This window comes from Oncorhynchus clarkii, chromosome 18, assembly GCF_045791955.1.
Source record: "Oncorhynchus clarkii lewisi isolate Uvic-CL-2024 chromosome 18, UVic_Ocla_1.0, whole genome shotgun sequence".
Classification (NCBI taxonomy): Eukaryota; Metazoa; Chordata; class Actinopteri; order Salmoniformes; family Salmonidae; genus Oncorhynchus; species Oncorhynchus clarkii.
In genome coordinates this window covers 38,840,248-38,856,700 of record NC_092164.1, presented here as the reverse complement: position 1 = coordinate 38,856,700, position 16,453 = coordinate 38,840,248, and the positions used below count along the sequence as shown (strand labels likewise).

Genomic DNA, 16,453 nt, shown 5'->3' with positions numbered 1-16,453 from the left:
ATTAGGTAAGTTGTCCTTGCAAGCAAAGCGCCACATTGTTGCCCAACGTTGTTGAACAAGGCAGATAGATTTTCCATGAATAAAGCCAACGTGGAATTAGTAATCACATACCATATTTCTATCTGAACACTCCACAGGTGTTTTGTGGGTAAAGGCATAGAAAAACATTAATTGTACATTTGGAAATGCGAAAACAGATTACAGAAATTGACTTTATACTTATTTAACTTGGCAAGTCTATTAAGAACAATGTGTGCTTTGTGGACCTAGATCCAACCCTGGGGGGGGGGTCATTTTTGCAAAAAATGACACCCAAATTCAACATAATGTGACTGGTAGAACGGGTGTTGTATGTGGAGGATGAGGGTTGCAGTAGGTATCTCAGAAGGGAGTGAGACTTGAGGGTTTTATTAAGGAGCCTTGGTGGCAAATCGGATGGCCAAATGGTAAAGAACATCTAGCCTCTCGGGAGCACCTTTACCTGACGATCTATAAATTACATCTTCCTAATCTAGCATGGGTAGGATGGTCACCCAAATCAGGGTTAGTTTGTCAGCTGGGGTGAAAGAGGAGCGATTACGATAGAGGAAACCAAGTCTAGATTGAACCTTAGCCTGCAGCTTGGACATGTGCTGGGATAAGGATGGTGTACTCCCAAGTATGAGATGACTACCTCAAGCTCTAAACCCTCAGAGGTAGTAATCACACCTGTGGGGAGAGGGGCATTCTTACCGAACCACATGACCTTTGTTTTGGAGGTGTTCAGAACAAGGTTAAGGGCAGAGTAAGCTTGCTGGACACAAAGCTTTGTTGTAGAGCGTTCAACATCAAATCTGTGGAGGGGGCAGTTTAGAACAAGACTGTATAAAGACAAATGTAACATAGATCACACATGGGAACAAGGCACAGCTTGCTAAATTACACCAGGTATTTTATTTAGCCTTTTGATAAAGATCACATTGATGTACTTGGCCTAAAGTAACAATGTCTAAGAAAGACTTGCGCCTCGCTCACACCGACTGCATCATTGTGTTTTGGTACACCAGAAGTACATTCATTTCCAATGGAACACTGCGTTTGCCTTGCAACATGGCAGTTGCAGTGCGTTCTGTGTGGTGCATACGTTGGATTTATCGAACGTATGCATAAAAGGCTTGACAGACATTATAGAAGGTGAATGTTGAACTTTTGTTGCACACGTCGATGATGCTGCGCAATGACGCTGTAGGTGTGATCGAAGGCATTAGGCAACAACTCCGCTTCCACACGCATGTGCAACAACAATCGTGTTCAATATCAAATAATATGTAACCCAAAATATGCACTATTCAGAAGTTAAACAGTATATTTCAGACCTAGTGTACAGTAGCAACAAGCTTTCTATATTTTAACCTCACAATTTTTCCCTTTATGAAAAAAAGGTATTTATCCTGCCATAAAGATGACAACTGGATACTTACTGGCTGTTAAGTGTCATACAATAGTACAGACTAAGATCAACTGATGAAAATGTGTTACATGAAGTTGAATCCTTTTATGTGATGTAAATGCTATGAAATGCAGTCAGGCAAGTTATTGAACAGTCCTCTATTGAAACCATACTGTAAAGTCTTGAAACAGTCCATGGAATTCCTTTTCAATCTCACAAATAGCAGCCAACTTTAATTAAGAGGGAGTCAATACGAAACTCACTATTGACCAAAAGCACTGTATCTCTCTATAAACAGTGGGGTTTGAAATTGACACCCTTGATCATGAAAAAAATGACTATAAAATATTTAAAATACTGAGCTTTATTATATGCTAATACAATGCTAAGAGAAATCCATTTTCTTTAGTATTTTTTTCCCCCCTCAAAAGGTAGGGGTAAAAATGGACACCCCTGTTTTTGATACCTCACCTTGTGAGGATAATGACATCGAGCCTTTTTAAACATGTTTTATGAGATTGGAGAACACATTGGGAGGGATCTTAGACCATTCCTCCATACAGAATCTTTCCAGATCCTTAGTCTGCGCTTATGGACTGCCCTTTTCTGTCTGGAGACAGATGGCCATTTCTTTGTGGATTTTGATGTGTGCTTGGGGTTATTGTCTCACTGGAAGATCCAGTTGTGGCGAAGTTTCCTCCTCCTGGCCAAAATGTCCTGGTACTGGGTCAAGCTCAACTCTCAGTCTCCGGATTTGAAACCCAATTGAAGAGGGCAGTCCATAAGCGCAGACAAAGGATATCAAGGATGTAGAAGAGTTTTGAATGGAGGAATGTTCCAAAAATCCCTCCCAAAGTGTTCAACAACTCATAAAACATTTTAGAAAAAGGCTGTGTGCATTTATCCTCACAAGGTGGGGTATTGAAAAAAGGGGTGTCAGGAGTAAAATGATTGAGACTTTTAAGACAATCTTTCTCTGAGAAATTGTATTAGTATAAAATAATATTTCCAATTTTCTTTTGCATACAATATAGCTTAGTATTAACATTGATACTAATTTTTTTTATCAAGGGTGTCTATTTTCAGACCCTACACCCACTGTATGTTCTAGTAAGGCAGTCAAATTAAGCATATAAATTAGTGTTAAATAGTTCAATATTCCCTATTTGATAAATCTAAACATATCTTTCATTATATACACTTAGTTTACGCTCACTTCAAATGCAATTTCCTCAACTGCTGCAATCATGACATTTTACCACATGATTTAACAGATAAGCACACAGACTACAAGCAACAAGTTTTTCTCCTGAATAAAAACAGCCACAACCTTCATAGAAGGTAAAACCCTGGTAAAAACATACAGAATCCTGGTGGATACAGCTTTGTTGAGCCTGCCTACTGTTAATAGTACTCACTGTCTCGAGGCATGCATTGGAATTTGGCAGTTTGAGTAAGGAATGATCCGTAAGTAACCCAAGTGTCAGACTGTAATGCTTTGTTGTCTACGATCAATATTAAACGAGGATGACTTGTAAACACACTATACACTTTATAGTTTTGCACCTATCATAATGGGAGCAGATTAGTAAGTGATGTAATACTGTACCGTAACACTGGAATTGGACATTGAACACATCACCCATGTGGAAGGGCATCCTGTGAAACAAGACCGTACTGCAAGGGTCTTCTTCACAGACACTTACTTGAAATGCACTCATTCCCTGGCAGAACAAAGTGTAGAATATTGTAGAACACATCACTTGCAACTTTCCTCTCTATTTGTAGTTTAGACTTTGCCAAAAGTGTTGTTGGTGAGTCATTATCTCTTTTGATTTTTGGTTTTCTTACTGGCATGTGCCACAAAACAGTCATACAGAGAATAACCTTGACATGTCCAGTACACTGAACTGTACAATGGTCCATAGCCATTTTCCAAGGAGGGGCACTTTCCAGAGGTCATTGGAATACCTCTCCAAAGCCCCTTGTCTTAAACACACAAATGGTGTTCACCCGTTTTGTCAAGTGACACTATCATTATCACCAACCTCAGACACGTCCTCCTCACACCCACCTTGGCTGACCCCCAGACCAAACACAGAACCTTGACCCTGCAACACGCTCGGAGAGTTGACCCCTAAGTGCGCTCCTGCACTGGCCATGGTCAGGCAAGAGACGGCATTGCTGCTGCTACCTGTACTGGAATGATGTGGCGACAAGACAGAGATCCCAGTCCTGCCACCAACGGCATCTTGACTGGCCGAGAGGGGGAGATGAGAGAGGTGCTGAGGGGAGACGCCATCAGTGCGGTCGGACCCTCCCCCATCCTCGCGCCTGCCAGCCGCCCCGCCACGTCTCTCGCAGTGGGAGCGGTGCCTCATGTAGCTGTCGCGCCACATGAACTTCTTGCCGCAGCCGTGGCAGTCGTAGGGCTTGAGCCCCGTGTGGGTCTTCATGTGCTCCGTCAGGTGGTGCTTCATCTTGAACTTCTTGGCACAGACGGGGCAGTTGAAGGGACGCAGGTCCAGGTGCATGTTGATGTGGCGGTCGCGCATGCTCTTGTGGGTGAAGGTCTTTCCACAGTGGCACATGAACACCTTCCCTGAACCCCCGCCACCACCCCCATCCAGTCCATCTATGCCACCGCCCAAACCCCCCTGTGCTGACAAATGGACCGCTCCATGCTCTAAGTTTGGCCCTTTAAATGGTGCCCCAGCCATGCCTATTCCTATGGGTTGAGAGGAGTCTAAAGAGGATTGTCTGTACATGAGGATCTGGTTGCCTTGCATGTCTATGGGAAAGAGCTGAGCTCTAGCAGCAGCAGCAGACTGGACTTGGCCGAGTAGGGCAGAAACAGCTCTGCCACCACTCTGACCAGCACTGTCATGAAGGTGCTGTGGGGGAGTCTGGTCCATCAAACCACTGTCAAACTTGAGGTAATCTTCAGAAGATTGGCAGTAATCCATCTATGAGAAAAACTGATTCAGTTTGGTAACGATCCAAAAATACAGAAACTGACAGTTGTCCTCCTGATAAGTTAGAATGGTAAGTAGCCACATACACAGACAAACATTTCGCATCAAGGGTTTGACTAACCTGTGTCTCCATCTCATGGTCCGCTCTGCTCCTCAGCTCTCCAGACAGAGTCCTGACATTGGATATGTTGAACGTCCTCTCCCTCTCCCTCAACATCTCCAACTCTCTCTCCTCTTCCTCATCTGGCCCTTCCTCCCCCGACACCACAATCAGGTCATCGTCCTGTGGTCTCTCAGTCTTCACCACCAACCACTGCTTCCGGGGCATGATGCTGGGCTGGCTGTAGGTGGGTCGCTTCTGGAGAGGGGAGGCGTCCCCGTCTTGGTAGGACGACACTCCGAAGCTGTCGCTGACTCCAACCTCTTGGTCCGAGACAGAGGTTGTCCGTTTCCTCCTGCTGCTCCCTTGCTTCCTATGGTACAGGAGCTCTTCTTCATCCTCCTCTTCGATCAGGAAGGCCTCCTCGGCCCCAGAAGGGGTGCAGTAGCTGGGAGTGGCGTTCACGCCTTCCTGCCCTGCAGCTCCAGCAGCCCCCCCTCCGAAGTTGACATCTCTGGGGCTGAAGTAGTTGGTGCTGCTGGGAGACTGGCTCTCACTCAGGGACGGGCGGCTGGGAGGGTGAGGGGCTGCCTGGGTGTTGCTTCCACCTGCTTGGGCACTCCCAGCCCCTAGGGAGCTTTCACTGCTACTGCATCCAGGGTTCCCCTGCACTCCCCCAATGAACCCCTGGGATGCGCTACCCACCACCCGCCCCTCTTTGAGGAGCTCTGTGCACTTGTCCACGATGTGCCACATCTGCAGCACGCTGCCCACGGTGAGGTAGTTGACGATGTCTTCGCGGAGCATGCGCAGCTGGCCCGTGTAGGCGCAGCTCAGGACGCTCTCGAACGCCAGCGGGTCCATGACGGCAGGGATGGAGACAGTGGACATGTTCTTCAAGAGCACCTGGGGGGGGGGAGAGAGACAGTTAATGATGGCTGGTGACATCCCAATGCACAAAATCAAGGTTATCGTAAGCTCTCACTTTAGTGCAGCAAGTTGCATAGTGCCATAGGCCTTGGACAAAAACTATCTACATGAGACACTATCAGAGGCTGTTAGAGTTAAACTAAGTTCAGTCTGGCTCTGCAACGCACCAGCAAGCAGAACAAGACACACACCTGGTCGTGAAAGTAGGGTGAGGATGCAGCTAGCACGCAGCGGTGAGCCTTGAACACCTTCCCCTGGACCTGGATGGAGAGGTCACAGAGCTGGCCCTCCTCACGCTGCCGATTCAGGCTGTCCAGTACAGACGCCTGGGAGCTGGGGAAGCACACCTGAACCACCGAGCCAGAGGGGGCACCTGAGCTGCTACAGCCCTGCCCCATTGACAGAGAATGCATCTAAGCTTTTGAAGAGATGGAAAGTTAAGTTTGTGACAGAATAATTCAAAGGCCACGTTATATCAAGTGGTGGATGAATGTTTTATATCCTTTCATTTACCTACAAGTAGGCAGTTTTCCTAAGATTGACCCTTTATTAGTGCTTATTAATGCCTACCACAAAACATTGTTCAACCACATTCCCGAAACAGTATTATGAAATTGCACTAGGTGGTCAATCAACCAATCAAAACTAATGTAAGCTAAGCTTTACAGATCACAACCGACTCTTTCTTATAATACATTGACTCAAATTTCTCTGAATAACAGACACTACCTTGAGACTCAAAAACATTAACATTTTGCTGGGGTTAATGTTTACAGCCTACAGATTGGTTCTATAAATCAAAGTTGTCACATGCATAGCAAAATAACAGATAGCAATGCAATTAGTTAGCACAGGCTTGCAGTCAGTCAATTATTCTAACCAGCTAGCATTTGTAGCCAATCTAGCTAGCTAGTAGTAAAGCATGCTGGTGTGTAAACAGTCTGCGCCGGTGGACATGCGTTGAAAAGGCAGTGTTTGGAGTTTCTCTCGTTACAAAGCATAGTAATTTTCATGCTCTTAATCGTGAGAGCATCATTTAGCTACAACTAAAAACTGCCTTCAATGTCTATCTACTGGTAGCTAGCTAACATTGGCTTGTTAAAACGTATCTAGCTAGCAAGCTAAACACAACTTACCGTTTCAGAATGTGCACCTTTGAAACAATTATGTCAAGCCAGACTCTATACCGACAAGCTACCCTCTCTCTGTTGTTTACATATACATTTCCAATGGTATGATTTGTTTTCCATCGTGTTTTGCATACAACCCATCATGCGCCGCCTTTGAAGAAATGCCAGACGACTAAAAAAGTAGCAGGGTTGTCTCGATTACCGACTAGACACTGGAGGTAGCATAGCAACCAAGCTAATTCAACCTCTTGTGGCGTTTAGTGAAAGTGGTCAAATAAGAGGTTAGTTCATTAAACCAGATGTATACTGGACAAAAATATAAACGCAACAATTTCAAAGACTTTACTGAGTTACAGTTCAAGGAAATCAGTCAAATAAATTCATTAGGCCCTAATCTATAGATTTCACATGACTGGGAATACAGATACGCATCTGTTGGTCACAGTTACTTAAAAAAAAAAACTAGAGGCGTGGATCAGAAAACCAGTCAGTATCTGGTGTGACCATTTGCCTCATGCAACATGACACATCTAGACTCGATCAGGCTGTTTGTTGCTTGTGGAATATTGTCCCACTCCTCTTCAATGGCTATGCGAAATTGCTGGATATTGGCGGGAACTGGAACACACTGTCGTACACGTCAAACCAGGGAATCCCAAACATGCTCTATGGGTAACATGTCTAGTGACCCCTCAAGTGGATGGATTATTTTGGCAAAGGAGAAATTAACAGGGATGTAAACAAATTTGTGCCCAACATTTGAGAGAAATCATATTTTTGTGCAAATGGAAAATTTCTAGGATATTTTATTTCAGCATGTGAAACATGGGACCAACACTTTACATGTTGCGTTTATATTTTTGTGGATATAATGAGATGCTCATATCTCCGCCCTAGGCGGGAAGGCTTGCGGCAAGTTTAGGTCTGCATATTAAACCCATAGAAACACATTGGGCTTATTTTGAACATATTTAGTGGAGAGTGAGCGCTCTCATTTCGCCTCTTCCTCTCTGAATAAATTGTATTTCAGTTTAACCTCTCTGAAACAGATCTGGAAGGTAACATTATCAGACGAAATAACCATTCTGCTTAGCGGGGGAGATTTTAGCATGTGAATCTTGGTGGGGCAAACAAATGTTTATGCATGCCAGCAAAGCCACAACACTAAACAATACATTCATTGCGCTATAACCGTGACAAAACAGTGCCGACAAACTGTTGGGACAGCTTTATGTAGGCCCTAACAGTAGAGCTTTCTTTTCAGCACCATGGAGTGAATCCTTACACCTGGCTATCAGCAGAGTCTTGTCTGGCAGCGAAACAGTTAATTCAGCCTCATTTACTGCCTTTTTGAAAAACAAAGCTGATATGGCTGACTTGATTAAACAAATGTGGTTTCTACTGACAGTTAAGATGTACAGACTATGGTATAAAGGGACGGCGAGCAGATAAGAGGCGATCCGTAATTTCGATTAAGACGTTAATGCTAGGACAGACGTAGTCAATATAACTATTTGTTCAGCTTTTGAAATCTACAGCGACAGAATTCAGAACATGGTTCATCCTTGCAGTATTCTCCCTGTACACCAAGCCAGAACCGTAGGATAAATAAATGGGGGCATATAAACAGACTAGGAAAGCTCTTACAATATTAAATGATTACATTTCTCTAAAACAGGCTATAGGCTACATCTGCAACATCAAGTCAGAACAGTAGGCTTAATTATTAGGGTGATGCACATGGGCTACTAACAGCTTACTACACAACATACTTAGTATTACTTTCTTGGCTACAGTATACATATCTCCTTGACATATTACATAATTTATGCAGCAGCATACACAACATTTTTGGACTCACCTTGTTGTGCTATGCTCACTTGAACAGGAAGGTGGCGCGGCGGTCCTAATTGTGGGCTCTAGAAAGAGGCCCGAAATCCAGAGTTGGCATTCCAAGTTGGATGACCGTTAAATTATATTCCCAGTCGGAGCTAGTTTTATCCGAGGTCCCAGTAGTCTTGAACTCACTTAAGTTTGAGATTTCCCAGTTCTGAGGTTCCAATTTTTTTGAACACGGCAGAAGTCATGCTGAATTGACAGCTTGGCCAAAGTATTCAAACTTATGGCCCATAGAGTTACCCCTTTTTTCGTGATATCCAATTGGTAGTTCCAATCTTGTCTCATCGCTGCAACTCCCCTATGGACTTGGCAAAGGTGGAGATCCAAGCCGCACTGCTTCTTGACACACTGCTTGCTTAACCCGTGTCAGAGGAAACACTGTCGAACTGACGATCAACGTCAGCCTGCAGGTGCCCGACCCTCCACAAGGAGTCGCTAGAGCACAATGAGACATGGACATTCCTGCCAGCCAAATCCTCCCCTAACCCAATTGTGCGCTTCACAGCCTGGGATCAAACCTCAGGCTGCAGCAATGTCTTAGCACTCATTGTTGAATTTGCAATTTCCATCTTGAAATGTTTACAATCTATAATTTATCTTATGACAAGGTTAGAAAAGGATTTGCCAGTAGATTGCTGACTTGATGCATGATGACTGCTTATCTAGCTTGATAAGATTTTGAAAGTATGATGTTGACATCAGTCCAATCAAAGCTACTGTAGATATAACTTGATTTGACCTGTGGCTAATGACCTTGAGACTTTTTGTATGGTCAATTCTAACATAAGTCTATTGCAGCACCCAAGATCTCTACATGTAGATTTAAGGTGTGGTACAGTGGTGTTCCCATGAGTGACAGAACACTGAGCCAATTATGGCAAAACAAAAATTACCAACCCCTCCCTACACTCCATATTTTCCACTGGCTGCCCCACCACCACAGAAAGCACTCAAATAGGCTGAAACATCTGCATTTTGAAGCTGCCTTGCCCAAGAAAGCAAAAGGGAGACAATGTTTGTATGTAGCTTTATTAAAATGAAAATATTATTTTTATACTCAAAACAGAATTTTTCAGCAAACTGTGGGTAAATGGTTGGGCAAACAAAAAAGGTGGGTAAACTGCTTTCCCTGCACTACTGACAACATCCATCTATGATTATTAACTACAAGACAAAGACTTAAAAACAAAAAAAAGAGCTTTTGACTGTTGTATCTCTGATCCAATTGATTAAAATGAATAATATAAAATAACCACTAATACAAGGGCATATGTCTAAAAACCACAATGTACAGACACCACATTCATTTCTCTCCACAGGATGCACATTTACTTCCGGTTAGCTGATGCTGTGCCAATAACACAATCATTCACCTGCAACAGAATAAATATACAGTAAAAAAAAATAAAAAAAAGCCATTGTTATTCATATATTTAAACAAAATATGCACAGCATTAATATGAACATGTTCCAGAGTGAATTGTATGTTGTTAAATAAATTAAATAATGTGCGAGGTCACACACCTTGCTAGCAAACCGCAGAGAGTTCAGGGTCTCTGGGAAGCTGTCTGCCTCTGGGGAAATGTTGACAAACATCAAGCTAGAAGAGCAGAGACAAAAGGTTACATACTTTCTTCTGCTCATAATCACAACCAACAGTCAATTAAAAAGACTAATCCGAGCACAAATCCCATTCAAACTTCGCTCATAACCCAACTTACGTCTTGCTGTTTCCTCCGAGGCAGCTTTGGAGAAGATACGTCAGCTTTGAGTTTCTGTACGGGATATAGCTCTCCTGGAATATAGACAAAGAGTGGGAGGGTAAGTGAACGCAACCAAGCTATAACTTACAAAGCACCCATGGCTCCATAAGCAAGCCACCAGCCTAGAGGCATTGGGCTGCAAACATATACCTTATTAGCCAAAGCAGCGATAACAATCCCAAGGTTGGTCAAGGAGCCGTTGATGGCCGTCATCTCCTTGAAGCGGTCCCCTTGGGATTGGCTCTTCTGCACCCGCTCGCTGCCAGCCAAGTCCACCAAACACAGAGAGGCTGCAGACAGACACAGGAACACCCGTCAGGATTCTCATAACAGAACGCAATCAGACAACAGGATTATCATTTGTTCTAATTTAACATCTCAGCCTGTGTTGGTTGCAGATGTACAAAACGCAGACAAAACGATTACATTTGCACTTGACATCTCTCCCAGAGTTCTCTCCCTCAATGTCAAGCTGGAACACCGAGTGCGAGCGGGAGGAGTGGTCGTTCATGTTGGTCCGGGCTGTGGATCGGTTCTGGTTGGCCAGTGCAATCAGGTTACAGACCTGGATGAACAGTCGGTCAAAATGGACACATTACATTAGTTTATAGGCTAGGGGGATACTTTATTGCAGAGGGATTTGAACCGCCCATACAGGTTTATCAGACAACTGCTCTACCTCCCTGTGTTTGACATGTAGGACAATTCAGGTCCTAAAATGGGCAACAATTATTATTATTTACTTTTTTAAAACAAGAGGCTACTTCACATCATTTCTTTACTGTAGCACTATTGAGGTAATTATTATGCACTTACTGGTATGCATTTGTACATACCTATACTTTAATTCTACACAAGTCGCTGTCTCTATGGATAAGTGCCATCCAAATTACTTAAAGGTCGACATAGCGAAATGATGTTGCCTCAAGACCAAAACAGCGCTTCGCCCCTCTTAGTTGCAGAAATTTACCCGCTAGGCGGTTTACTTTCTGCATAGGTCATAATGTTGAGTCTACCTTTAAATCTAAAACGTACAAATAAAATGAAAATCAAACATTAGTTAAATTTAAGATAATATGAGTGTTGAAATGCCCACCTCATCCTCAGAGTTGACCTTCTGGTAGGTCAGATTGGTGACAGTGACCTCGTTGTTGGCGCTTTTGCGAATCTCATGCTCCGGTCTCTTGTTGGCCTTTCCAGTGTAGAGGAGATCACGCAGAGTTTCGTTGTAGATCTCAACGAAACTGGCAGTAAATGTAAACTGGGGGGGGGGTGTACCGGAATCCGGTCAAAAAAAGTACCATGCATTTACACAAGCTTTAAAACTCATTCCACTTAAATATCAAAATATACAGTATCATCTGATCTGAAAAGCAGAAACACATCAATACAGCAAAAGTCAAAACAACATGTTCAAATTCCCTGTTCACTATAATAGAAATGTCCAGCTGTAGGAACAGCTACCACTCATTCAGATGAAAACCAATGGCATCATTGGTACCTTCCATCCCTGCTCCCGCAGTTTCTTGGAGGCCTGGAAGATCTGCTGCACAGCCCGGGGGATGACCCCACGCATGTCCTCCATCTCACCACCCTCCATGGTGTAGGTTTTGCCACTGCCCGTCTGGCCGTAAGCGAAGCAGCAGACGTTGTAGCCGTCCAGGGCTGACTGCACAAGGAGGGAGATCTCCTCAAACACATCCTTCTGCGGGATGGAGGGCCCAAACACCCGGTCAAAGCTGAAGTTGTAGCTCTTTTGGGTGTCTCCAGAGCGCCCTATGTGAGACTACGTGGGAATGGGGAAGTGATGATTTGTTTGCAATCTTTGACATTTAAGAAGAGTAAGATTAGAGGTCCACACTGAAAAACATACAATTACCTAAACAATGATTATAGTGACCCATTTCATGATTGTGCTTCAGGTGTGTGATTGTTACCTCTTCAGTCTTGGCCAGTGTGAGAGCCTGGTTGTCGTGGGCCGGGAGCTGAATATGGTCACTCTGCCCACCGGCCTGCAGGGGGCGCACTCTGCAGAAAACTCTGATGTTTCCCTATAGAAATAAGAGAGCGGTCAGTTTTGTTAGTGAGAAGATGAATGCAACTTTATGCTCCTCCATCATGAGCTACAAATGGACAGGGGCCTAGCTAACTAGAGCATACAGTTTGAAGCAGAAATATAAAAATATTCTCCATACTGAAACACCCCCTTGCCTTGAGCTCTTGGATTGTGTTGTGAAGCTCCCTGCGCTCCATCTCTCCACAGTGAATCTCGTCTGTCTGGCGGGCCACAGTCTCCTCCAAGTTGCGGACAGTGTCCTGGGTCTCCCTCAGGGTGGTCTGGCAACGGGAGAGAGTGGAGGCCTGCACAGAGAGCTGGGTCTGGTAGAAAGAGAGAAGTCAGACACCTATGCACTAAAAACAAAACAAAATCTTGGGCTGCAACAGGGGCTGGTGACAAGCCGTAATGGCAGTGAGTTTGAATGAGGCTGGGCCAAAAAGGGCTATGCCAGACCTCCTTAGATACTACTGACCAAGGAGCAGAGACACATTAGAACACCAGCTATACTCCATGCATCTCATGTCACAGCAGTCAAGGTGATCCGTTGTCACAATGAGTAGGCCTGCCTGCCATTTCACTTCTTGTGTGGGAGAACATGTCCTACCTGCACACTGTGAAGCTCAGTCTCCAGACTCTCCCTCAAGCCCAGAAGAACTTTGTGCTCATCGGTGAGGTTGCATAAGTTCTTCTCCAGGGAGGCCTTCTCACTGGACACAATGGCCAGCTGCTCTTTGACACCAGACAGGGCAGCCAGCTCCAGTTCATACTGGCTGCAACACAGTAAACATGGCTAAGATTGACAAACACCAGAAGGACAAAAAGAGTAACAAGTTACCATTACAACACTACTGGCTAAATGTATGCATAAAGTTATGACTAGTACTCGACTGAAGAAAGATAAGAGATCATGTCAGCTATAGGCCCACTTGTTTTGCTAAATTAACACTCTCCTTTGATGTTCCTTATGCAAAATAAGTCACTCTTTCCTATGTGGTTACAATGCCCTTTCCTATGCCACTACACCCATTTTCACATAATAGTCAACCCTCTGCATGTTCCCTGGTACTCTGTACCTGAGCTGTGTGTGGAGTTCTTGTAGGTCTGAAGTCATCTGTGCTTCCTTCTGCCTGCTTTTAGCTACAGACTCCTTCAGGCTCTCGTTCTCCTGGGCCACCGTTTTGACTTTTCTCTGGTAATTGGAAATCTTGCCCTCCATGTCCGTAACTTTTCCCTTCAGGTCCCATGCAGGCCGCCGTGAACCCCCAACAGCTGCTATTGGTGCTAGGGAAACACATTCAACACCCTCATGTTTTCAGATATGGAAGAGAATGTTTGTGGATGCAATATACAGAAAATGTGATTAAGGAAGGACCATGTGATTGAAAAGGGACTTGGGTACCTACCTGCTTTAGCAACAGAGGCAATGGGCGGCTTCTGAAACCCTATTCGGGGTTAAATATATATATTTAAAAAAAGACAACGTGAAGAAATATTACCAAACAAGAAACTTACAAGGCTGGCTATTAATATCACATGCATTCATATTTCTCAATACACAGCATCTCACCTCTAGAGGGACCAGCAGCTATAGTGGCTGCTCCTGTATGCCGAATGAATTTGGCTGCTAAGAGAGAGGGTTATAAAATACAAATAAATACTGCTAATACAGAAAAACAGTGCTAAAACTATGAAAAACAAGATGACATTGGCCAAACCAGTCATTGAAGTTTTTGAGGACACTCACCAACAGCGCGCTTTGGTGGAAGGGGCCACTTTGTTCCCGTCGCACTTGCTGTCTGTCTCATCTTTGGATCTGAATCAACCCTTCTCATCTTTTTCTAAAGGAGAGAAAAAAAACATTTACTACTGGTAATTAAGGATAATTTGAAAACAAAAGGACACGTCTAACTTGTGTTTGTGGTGCATTTCTAAAGGAATTGAACATGTCCGTCATCACTGTCTGTATTAGTTTTGCAAAAGGTTTTTTACACACCTGAGCAGGTTGTTGGTCTGAGCAGGAGTTTATACTCTCACTGCTGCTAGCGGAGAGGACCCTTTTACCAGACATGACTGGTAGTCGGGAGTGATTCTGCAGAGGTTAGTGAAGGAAAAATCACCTAACTTTACAAAGTGACAGATTGTAGCAGGCAGTCCATTTAGCTGCATGTTATTTTTCTGTACATGCCAATAGAGAAAGAGACTAGACTAACTAGTTCCTGGCTTAAGCTTGTTTATATCCAAAATCACCCTATTCAGATTGGTAGCTTACGTTAGGTTGATAGTTAGCTGGCTAGTTATAGTCCCACTCACCTCTTTATTCATATGGCTTGAATGTGTACCTGAAACAGAGGGAGCAACATGTAACGCTGACCATAAATACATCAATGGCATGACATAGGCTAGCTAAAAAGAAAAGAACATTGGCCAGTTAGCAAGTGGAATGGTGGGTGGAATTAAACTAACTGTGTAAAGGTTGTAGCTAGAAATCCGTGCTTTAGTTGTGTGAATAAACCAATAGCATGTTAGCAGGAGTGTAGCTAAAATTACGTTACCGTTGGTGTAACGGAAAAGCCATAGCAGGAAAAACAAAATTCAAACAGCCGTTCATTTGAACCACTCTTCGTAATTATAAACATATAAACAAAACATTTCACACATTTTAGTTTATTATTATTTACTTACCAATACGGGCATTCACACTCGTTTCGCTGCAAACACAACAGCCGTTTGAATTTCAAATTGAAATGTTTTGATGGCGCTTTACACCGTCCAACGTAATTGGCTGACCTTAGCCCAATCGCGTTATATGAAACATAATCCCGCCTTCTCTTTTGCCTTACTACCCAATCAAATTTAAATTTTAGTAATTTAGGGGATGTACAATTTTCCGCAATTCCATTCGTGGAACCCTGATACAGAACATCCATTGATCAGTCGTGGTGGGATCATTGAAATTAAATATCGAATATAAAATATAAATATAGCTCTGATTCATCAGCGTGGCTCTATAAAATAACTATATTTTGTTAAATATGAGCAGATTTAATATGAATCTTGAGTCAGATACTGTCAAGATGGAATACCTGGAATTGAAAGATAAGAAAAACAATCACATTTAAATATTATGTAAACCAGTTTTTTTATTCTCTGTTTGAATTCATTAAAATCTAGCTTTTCCCCCGATAAATATTTCCACAACACATTGGCAAATTATATATTTTCTATAAATTATGATGATTATCAAATCAAATGATATTTTTCAAATGCGCTGAATACAAGTGTGAAATGCTTACTTACAAGCCCTCAACCAACAATACTTTAAGAAGTTAAGAAAAAAAACGTGTTAAGTAAAAAATAGATAAGTAAAAAAATAAAATAAAAGTAACAAATAATTAAAAAGCAGCAGTAAAATAACAATAGCAATAACGAGGCTATATGCAGGGGTTACCAGTACAGAGTCAATGTGCAGAGGCACCCGGTTAGTCGAGGGATTATGATGATGATGATTACTTTTATTATTATGTTATAGATTAAATACATAAATTCTAAACATTTTCACATTCATCAAAACCTACTGTTTTAAAATACATTGTTCTCTCATCATATACTGTTACCCCATCAGATACTATGGGTTGAGGTCTTTTGGCGAAGGTGGTTTTGCATTTAGATGGGTTTAGTGATATTTTGCTGGCTTGGACCCATGTATCCCAGGCTATTCAGGGTTGTCTGGTGCATGGTAATGTCTGAGCAGGAATGAAGTAGGTTTAAGGCCATCATGTCCAGCTGTTGTTCACGTCACTGGTAGCAATGTCAATGATGGGGGAAAAACAGTAGGCCTATGTGATGGGAAAGCCATATCTGATAGGGAACAGTATATTGTTGCGATGGCCATTTAAAGTGGTTTAACCCATAGCACAATGAGTAGGGTGTTTTCCTTTCACACCAGAGACCAGGGTTTGCTTCCTGATTTTTCTGTTAACTACCTTGGTGTCAGAAGGAACACACAGCTCGGGATGTAAGGGGGCTGAGGTTAGGGAAAGCAAGGTGATGTAGCTTCCCGTTTGGAGAGGCCAGTGTAGCGATCTGTGCTACATTACAATTCCTACCAAATGGAAGACCAGGGTATTCATGCCAGAGACCAGGGTGCACCTCCTGCTCCCTCCGTTCG

General features: G+C 43.2%; 2 protein-coding genes across 3 annotated transcripts; both read right to left on the bottom strand.

Annotated features, from left to right (window-relative positions):
• Positions 1-3,264: 3,264 nt before the first annotated feature.
• LOC139372623 (zinc finger and BTB domain-containing protein 22-like) lies at positions 3,265-6,738 on the bottom strand. The gene is made up of 4 exons (XM_071112395.1): positions 6,571-6,738; positions 5,626-5,852; positions 4,526-5,410; positions 3,265-4,395 (listed from the first exon to the last, which is right to left on the bottom strand). The coding sequence occupies exons 2-4, from the start codon at positions 5,845-5,847 to the stop codon at positions 3,451-3,453; spliced, it is 2,052 nt and encodes a 683-aa protein (XP_070968496.1). The 5' UTR covers positions 5,848-5,852; positions 6,571-6,738; the 3' UTR covers positions 3,265-3,450.
• Positions 6,739-9,478: 2,740 nt separating this feature from the next.
• On the bottom strand, positions 9,479-15,017 carry LOC139372622 (kinesin family member C1). 2 transcript variants are annotated; one of them, XM_071112393.1, is made up of 17 exons: positions 14,968-15,017; positions 14,596-14,624; positions 14,279-14,374; positions 14,030-14,123; positions 13,853-13,909; positions 13,689-13,727; positions 13,359-13,566; positions 12,890-13,055; positions 12,438-12,605; positions 12,164-12,277; positions 11,728-12,012; positions 11,323-11,487; positions 10,653-10,791; positions 10,377-10,516; positions 10,185-10,258; positions 9,988-10,063; positions 9,479-9,836 (listed from the first exon to the last, which is right to left on the bottom strand). In XM_071112393.1, the coding sequence occupies exons 2-17, from the start codon at positions 14,605-14,607 to the stop codon at positions 9,792-9,794; spliced, it is 1,878 nt and encodes a 625-aa protein (XP_070968494.1). In that variant the 5' UTR covers positions 14,608-14,624; positions 14,968-15,017; the 3' UTR covers positions 9,479-9,791. The 2 variants fall into 2 exon arrangements, with proteins under 2 accessions (XP_070968494.1, XP_070968495.1); XM_071112394.1 differs by having other exon boundaries at positions 13,853-13,906.
• Between the last annotated feature and the right edge of the window lie 1,436 nt (positions 15,018-16,453).

Excerpts from the sequence above, each read along its gene's own strand:
- LOC139372623 (XM_071112395.1), bottom strand. The coding sequence starts at position 5,847 with ATGCATTCTCTGTCAATGGGGCAGGGCTGTAGCAGCTCAGGTGCCCCC. Across the intron at positions 5,411-5,625 it reads CACCCTACTTTCACGACCAG|GTGCTCTTGAAGAACATGTC; the intron begins GTGTGTGTCTTG and ends CCCCCCCCCCAG. Across the intron at positions 4,396-4,525 it reads ACCATGAGATGGAGACACAG|ATGGATTACTGCCAATCTTC; the intron begins GTTAGTCAAACC and ends TTTTTCTCATAG.
- LOC139372622 (XM_071112393.1), bottom strand. Across the intron at positions 13,910-14,029 it reads TCCACCAAAGCGCGCTGTTG|CAGCCAAATTCATTCGGCAT; the intron begins GTGAGTGTCCTC and ends CCTCTCTCTTAG. Across the intron at positions 12,278-12,437 it reads ACACAATCCAAGAGCTCAAG|GGAAACATCAGAGTTTTCTG; the intron begins GCAAGGGGGTGT and ends TTATTTCTATAG.